At 42.5% G+C, this 8211-nt stretch overlaps 1 protein-coding gene across 1 annotated transcript in view; it reads right to left on the reverse strand.

Annotated features, from left to right (window-relative positions):
- Positions 1-7549, reverse strand: part of LOC117543047 (potassium voltage-gated channel subfamily H member 4-like) — a gene marked incomplete at its 3' end in the record, with an annotated part of 33384 nt that extends 25835 nt beyond the window's left edge. The window contains 1 exon segment of the mRNA XM_034211078.1: positions 6951-7549. Within this exon segment, the coding sequence (XP_034066969.1) occupies positions 6951-7026 (76 nt within the window).
- Between the last annotated feature and the right edge of the window lie 662 nt (positions 7550-8211).

Raw genomic sequence — 8211 nt, forward strand, 5'->3', positions numbered from 1 at the left:
GTCAGTGTGGAATTATAGGAAGAGACAGGCATTAGTTGGATCCATCAACTGGCAGAGGGGTCTTTACGTCTATTCTGTGCCTTGCTACAGTTGCTGTTCCACAGACTTCAACATGGAGAAACTGATATGTTTCTGTTCCCTGTGCGCTGCGGATCCTGGGGTTCATGTAAAGCGATTAATAGCTGTTGTTTTTTTTACTCTTATAGTTGTTTGTGCATGCAAATTCAAAACTCCTAAGACGAATGGCTCAGCTATGTATCAACGCCTCAACAAATGATCCTATAACAGTGGCTAAACACCATGTTTTAGCAGAGCCTAATACAATATGTCCTCTTTCTAACACCCCATCTGAGAGCCAGCAGGTGTTAGAGGTTTATGTAATGTTTACCTAAGAATAGGTTCATCTTTACTTAGGATCCCTAAATCGGTCTGTAAAATAGGTCAAGGGCCAGGGTACAGTCATAAATCACTTTGTAAGGATGTATTAAAAACCAACGAGCGCCAGCGGGAAAACAACTTTTATGCTGCGCTTCGAGGAATTGAAACTGTGCTGCTTCACACTGCGGATAAGATTAGTCATTGAAGTTATAAATGTTGTTGATCTGCTCCATTCAATTTAGCGAACTCAGGCTTTCTTCACAATCATTTAAATCAAGGTGGATTGATTTGTAGTTTGTGTTGAATACAATGAAAGAAATAGCTCAACATGTATTTGCTGTCTTGCCAAATGTTAGATAAGAAGAGAAATAACATTCATGTTTGCATGGCAATGTGAAGCCACAGACTACAGTCAGCATGCAGACTGGAAACAGCTCGCATGTCACCACTAAAAGCTCACTCAAAGACACATCATAACTCATTTGATTACCAGACCAATTCTAGTTTTAGGGGGTGCATGAAGTCACCGATTCCAAGAAACAAATGTGAAAAATCGTGCCTTGTAACAGCATATTGTTGTTTTTAAGCTTTGGATTTTGGATGCATTAAACATAGCATCATATCAAAAGGTGAGGAGAATTTGGAACTGCTCGAAGACAGATTGTGTAACCTTTAAACACAGCCCGGCTAGCTGTTTCAAAGCTAACAGGCTGTCAGCTCCAGCTACATATTTGCTGTACAAATATGACGGTAGTAACAAAATCTAACCCTCAGAAGGAAAAATTATTCGCAGAAAGTGTAGTTCCTTCAAGAAATTGATGCGTGTGAGTGAGTCAGTTTATATCCTTAAAATTGGATGAGGTCCTCGAAAAGAAAAAGCTCGTTCCAGGCTTTCACTTTGGCTTTTACAAACACATACTTATTTCTCCTGTGGTAACTTAGTAAGCACTGAACGCCACTTAATAAACCGTTTCTGTGGGCGTATTTGTGTGTGTGTGTGTGTGTGTGTGTGTGTGTGTGTGTGTGTGTGTGTGTGTGTGTGAGAGATGTTGACAATGCCTCAATTCTTAGGCTGTAATCCTCTCAGGGTTATTGCTTTGAGTGGCCGCTCCGCTGTGCCAGCTCCCTTAATTACACATCTGTGCTGACTCGCTGCAACTGTAATCTGACATGATGACGCTACATGCTACTGCTGACTGCAAGCCGCCTGCATCATGTTCATGTTGCACCATTTCCTCAGTGTATTAAAGACAAATGAAGCCCGGCCACTGCCTTGCCAGATCATTAGCAACCAGCAGCATGTAATGACTTATTAGAGAGGATGGGTGAGAGTGCAAAGAAAGGTGGCCTTGCAGATGAGAAGGTCACTGGTTGGGTAGAGAGGTCTGATCAAATCATCAATGAGGTTCATTTGGAAATTAGATATTAATAAGAGTATTTTTCAACAGCTTCAGTGCAAAGTTTTATTAAAAGCTTGTTCCAAACCAATGTATCTGTGCTGTTGAATCCTACAAAAGCTATAAGGACTGCAGGCATGTGGCGCCTTTATTCTGGGAACGGTGCAACATGCATTACAAAGACTCACACCAACTCACACCTACATTCGCACACCGATGGAGGCGGAGGTCCCACGTAAGGAGCAGACCTGCACATCAGGAGCAGATTTAGATCTTACTCAAATACATATATTTGGGAGGAGGCCGTAACCAAACCACCCATAAGTGATAACTGAATGAACTCCATTTACAGACTTTGACAATGCCAGCTAAATACTTTTCCTGTTGTATGCAAGTAAACACCCATTTTGTTATCGTATATTGTTGTTAAATGTTTTGGAGAAATATTACTTTTTAATTGTTATCAAGTCATGTCAAGGGACGGGTGGCGCAGTGGTCTGTGCATCCGATCATCAGATCAAGGGGGAGTGCTGGGGAACTCCAGTTCGAAACCCGCTCCTGCCGCCACTGCGTCAGGCCGTTGTGTCCTTGGGCAAGACACTTCACCCGGATTTGCTCCTGTGGGTATTGTCCACAGTACATGTATAATACCAATGTGTACCTGTAAAAGCGCCTCGATGACCTCGAGGCGTGAAGATGGACGGTGTGGCGCAGTGCGCTGTGCAATGATCATCAGATCAAGGGGTGAAACCCGCCGCTGCTGCGTCTGTAAAGCCGTTGTGTCCTTGGGCAAGACACTTCACCTGAACTTGCTCCTGTGGGTATTGTCCACAGTATCTGACCATTGCACCATAATGTGTGTATATGTAAAGCGCTTTGAGTCATTGAAAAAGCGCTATAATAAATGTAAGGAATTATTATTATTAATTATTATGTCAGTAGAGTATATCATTGTTTTATGGTTTAAATCATCCTTGACAGTGCTTTACTTTCTTTCAGTTATTTTATCAGCCCGTTAAACGGCTGTTATCAGTTGAATTGTGGAGGAGCTTCCACCAGCAACTTTATGAAAGGCTTGCAGTTTTAATAAACTTCACTTTCATTTACACAATGTAACATAAAGTTAGCGTAAAACAACATAGATAACGGACGTTAGTTGAGCTTAGTTAAGTTATAACTCGCTTTTAGTTTAATGCACAACACATGTACAGCTAAGAACAAATGTTAGAGGACACAACCTACTTGTATTTGGATTGGTGGGGAACCATAAATATAGATGTGTACTTCATCTAATTATTTGGGTAGCAGGCCCCTTCTCAACCATATTTAGGAGGCTCTTCATCTCTGATAATGTAGTAGAAACTTAGAAAATGTAACAAAACATTGGGATTAACTCGTCACATGGCAAACTAAATACAAGAAGCTTCAGCTTTCCACTACATATGTAGCAGTTTTCTGGTATTTCCAGCCGCCACCAACTCATTAGAGGGGTAACATTGAGCCACATAAGGTTCACTCTGACTCTAACACATCTCCTCTTAAGTTCATCCACCCATCGCCTTATATCTGAAAAGTGTTCAGGGGGGAAATAAACCCTGTTCTTATCTCTGCCTGCAGCTGCCCTGTGGTTAGGTCGCCCCACATGGCGAGCGCTGCTGTCAACGGGAAACCGCCGCCGGGGAGGTCATGTAAAGGAGCTGAGAGCGGTGGGAATGAGTGCAAAAGACTGACGTGTGTGCTGTCACACACATACGAAAGAAGGAAACTCAAAGGTCGAGTTCTTTTCGCCTGCGTGACAACAAACATCAGCCTGCAGAAGGCAGAGGTGCCGCTCTGTGAAGTGACCCTGACCCTTGACCTCGGTTAATTCCCCTTCAGGGATCAATCGCAAACATATGGAGACATCATATAGAATCAGCATTATAATGCAAAGCTGCAGATCTTTGGGGAACAGGAACGCTGACTTTGCCACGAGACAAAGGTTACTGACTTAACCTGTTCTGACATTTGCCCTGTAGTGTGGGGAGGTCTGTGCTACACACCAGTTGTTTTTCTCAATCTGTTCCATTAGAATACATTTAAGGTTAAGAAACTGCAAACCTCTGATGGCATTAACATCTGAAATATAAGCTGAATGATAGATAATGGCTAGGAGGGCTATTCAAAGTAAAATGCTCTATCATTTGTCATACAGAGTAGTTTTCATAAAGGCAAAGGGTGGTCTCGTTTTGCATGGAGACACAATGTGAGTAAATATATGGATAGCTAAATACATTATAATGGGATGATGATGTTTACATACACAATTGTTTGAAATACATCATATATTTATTAGAGAGGGCAGTCTAGGCAAGGGCGATGTAAGAATGACACATTACATAAAGTGAATGTCTGCTAAGTCAGCAGTTTCTTTTTGTTTAGCTGATGATAAAAAAAACGTTTGACTATGTGACTAAATATATGAGACAGGCATCATGTTACATATTTCAAAGCTGCTTTATTTATTTGAACTATTTAATGTAAAAACATTGGTTCAAAGTGATATCGGCATTATGTTTTAATTATTGAAACCCCTCTTTTCATTGTTTTTAAGTGAAATGCCAAAGATGTGATACATATTGTATTTAACTCTACTTCAAGCCTATTTTGAATATTTAACACTGCAGATCTTTTTCTCATGTGTTTGTCAAAATGAATGATGGACAGTAACATCTGTTAACGGGAATAATGTATGCTATTAATTGCAAATGTTGCATACAATTGCTGAAAATGTGTGCAGAAGCATCAAGTTTGACTTATTTTGAAGCTGAAAATGGTTTGTTTGTGTATGCAGATACATCTTAATGTTGTAATTGTGCTCAGAGATGGTTTATTTCTCAACCAACAAACAGGATGAATATGTCACTATATGTATTATTAAGTTTGAATATGGTTAACTTAATTCTTGATATTTACTTTTGTGGTTTTGCAGTGTGTCGGACTGGAAACACTTTAAATATGCATCTGGAGGCGTTTCAGTTTAAAACTAAGACATTAGACAAAGTATTAAGTTCCTACAGTCATCTTTTACGACAAAAAAATGATTCTTGGAATATATTTGTGTATGATGAGTTTTTTAAAAAAAAGTCATTTGTGTAAACGTGGACCATGATTGGCTCTGAAGTCATTCTGATGGGATCGCAAAGGGAAAGGAAGCAAAACACAGATACTGCCTCTAATAAAAGTGTATGTCTGTATATAGAGCCAGAGTTTGTTCAAAGTCAAGGAGGAAAACCACCTTATTCTAAATCAGGTTAAAGGCGGTCTGAGGTGACCCAGAAAAGTGATCGCAGCTGCACGACCCACAATGCCCTTTGTTTAAGAAGCGCCTTCCTTAAACAAGAGAGCAGCTGGATTCTAAAAGTCCTTGATTAGAAACCAATTCAAGTGTGTTCTCTTTAGCGGACACTCTTTTTTCAAAGACCAAAGTGTTCAAGCATCATCCATGTCAAGTGGCGGGACCGTGTCGCCCCGGCAACAGGAAGAAGCTATTTTGAGCCGTTGGCACACTGCCCCTACTTACGGAGCCACAGCCTTATGGTGGGCTTTGTGAATGGCTTGGAAGTGGCACACACTGGCATGTAGTTGCAAGGAGTTGTATCCTGCTGCTACAAACACACTTTCATCTCGGCCATTAACTGGTTATTTATGCACAAGCACGCAGGGGAGAGTGCTGCTTTTATCTTATATCATGTTCAAGAATATCTTGAATTTTCTTTTGAATAACCAAGGATTTTTGGATGAAACATTTTTAACTTTGAGAAACAGAGATGACATTTTTTTACAATTTACTCATATTTTAAAGTAATTCATCTATTAATTTATAAAGAAAAGTGGCAGATTCATCAAAAAGGAAATGAGTTGAAGCCCTATTTAGAGCTGAAAAGCTTCTGTTGTTTGGTGATGTAGCCCATTAGAATAGACATCCAGCCCCAAAGCGAAGGGTTTTCCTCCCCTTCCACTGGGAGGTCAGGGGAGACGTCCACCCAGAGAGCAGCCCTGAGGATTCGGCAGGGAGTCCATGTTTAGCTCAAGAACCCCTCAGCAGGACAGATGCACCATGGGATCGCGACCCGTTATCCTACGGCTGAACTTTGTCGTCATCTCTACATCTGATGTACATCTTCTAAACACACAAACCTCTTCATCTGTTTTTCAAACTACAGACATGTTTTAAGCTCCTGAGAAATCCTCTAACGCCTCATTAGAATGCCTCACGAGTCAAAGCTGTAATTGCACACCCACATCAATTACACAGTAATGTCCCCCATTTCACTGTGTTTATTTCCCTGAGTCTGCAACCAGCCGTTCTTTCAGGCTCAATCGACAACAAAACACAGAAATCCCCACGGTATTTGTTTACAACGAGCCACAACCTCCCCTGAGGTGGCACAAGGTACAAAACAAGACACACGAGTCAGGCTCGACTTGACTGGCTGCCTAATGGCTGCAGCGGCTAGTCTGGAGCTCACTGTGTGAAACAAATGTGAAAGGACAACATGATTTCTGAAGGTCAATTTTCGGCTGCTGTGTCTGACTGTAAAAGTCGCAACAAACTTTTCTCCACATCGCACTGCCACTGCCTGCAGACGGGCCTTTGGTCAGGCAGTGCTGATGTGTTGGTGTTTAGATACAGGGCCCATGGACCAATCCGAGAACACACACTCATATTCACTCTCAAGATTCAGTCTCATCTGCCTGTGGCTCTCCTGCTGACATTTTGTTTCTTTCAGATTTTTTAATTCCAAATATAGTTAATGTGGTCAAACCAAATACAGTAAGCTGAAATATGACAGGGTAGGGTTGCACACCACACTCCAACCAGGGAAGAGGAAGTTACATGGGAAGCAACTTAAACCACTTTGCAACCAGAAAGCTCCAATTTTGAAAGTGCCAAAACAACAATTTACTTTTCTTCTTTAAGGATATAGTGAATACCTTGCAATAAACACATTGTACATGTTTGTTATCATGTTATATACACTTTACTGTTATGTTTAAATAACACATGTTACTGTGTACTCTTCCCTGCACTTGTTTCTTCTTAATATGTTTCTCATTTGCAATTTCCATAATTTGCACCTAATTCTGATGATCCTGATTCTGAACTCAAAGCACTTTGCACTTTGTACTCACGGGTGCCATCGAAGCGGGTGGCGATGGTGTCCAGAAAGGTGTTCTGAGGGGCCAGGAGGCCCTTCATCACTGGCATCTTGACCCAGACGTGGGACGGCCAAAATCTGGCTGGCGGTCACACCATCCCAGAGGCACGGCAGGGGGCTTCCAGGGGCTCTCAGCAGGTGCAGGACACTTTGAGGGTGACAGTTCGGCGCTGGTTGCAGGGACACACATTTACAGTAAAAGCGACCCCCCCCCCCACACACACACCTTCCTCCAAGCGATGCCTCTCCCAAAGACAACAGTGCAGTATAGGAGGACTAAAATAGCTCACTCCAACAATACAGAACAGTAGCAATCACCAGCAGCTGCTCAGTCAGCAAAGAGAGATCAAGTCCAGGTGACGCTGACATCCAGAGAGCTTCAGATCACAGCTGTTGCTTGTCTGCACCTTTCAAGAACCAAGGGCTCATTCCTGCAGGAACATGGTGGAAGTTATCCTTTAAGTCCACAGCTTCTTTCTTTAAGGAGGGGAGAACAAATCTGCAAGACAAAAATGACAGAACACGTGCTCCTACACCTCTGACACCCCTCAGCTCAGTGCCGTCAGGATGCTGTGCCACAGTAGTTGCATCTTCTTGAGCTTTCTCTCTCTCTCTTTCTCCGGCTACCATCCACTCCTGTAATATCCCAGCCAATGAGATGATGGCATCCTCTATGAGGACCTGTTTTCATCTGTGGTGGGGGGGATAGAGAGAGAGGAGAGAGGGAGAGAAGGAGTGAAAGCAAGTTGAGGGAGTGGAGGGAAAGGAGAGAGGGAGGGAGGGAGGGAGGGAGGGAGGGAGGGAGGATGCTTTCGGAGCAGCTGACAGCACCATTACACCCCAAGGTGCTACTATCAGCACATGGCTTTTGTGTGCATGTCTGCTAAAGAAGGAAAGATGGATTACCTGCATGTCGCTCAGTGCAGGCTATTGTGTTCACTTTGACGGTGTGCTATTGTGTTGATTCGTCTTGTCCGACTCGAGGGGAATGGTGGTTTGTGTGTGTGTGTGTGTGTGTGTGTGTGTGTGTGTGTGTGTGTGTGTGTGTGTGTGTGTGTGTGTGTGTGTGTGTGTGTGTGTGTGTGTGCGTGTAGGGAAAGGATATATTCAGGTTCATTCTTTTACCTGCATATACACTTTGCTAAGTGACAGAACTGCACGAGGAGTGAATCCCAAATGATATCAATCTCAGAATAATGTTGTTTGTTTTTTGTCTCTGCTTGAGAGGGCTGGTC

The sequence above is a fragment of the Gymnodraco acuticeps genome, unplaced genomic scaffold (assembly GCF_902827175.1).
Source record: "Gymnodraco acuticeps unplaced genomic scaffold, fGymAcu1.1, whole genome shotgun sequence".
NCBI lineage: Eukaryota > Metazoa > Chordata > Actinopteri > Perciformes > Bathydraconidae > Gymnodraco > Gymnodraco acuticeps.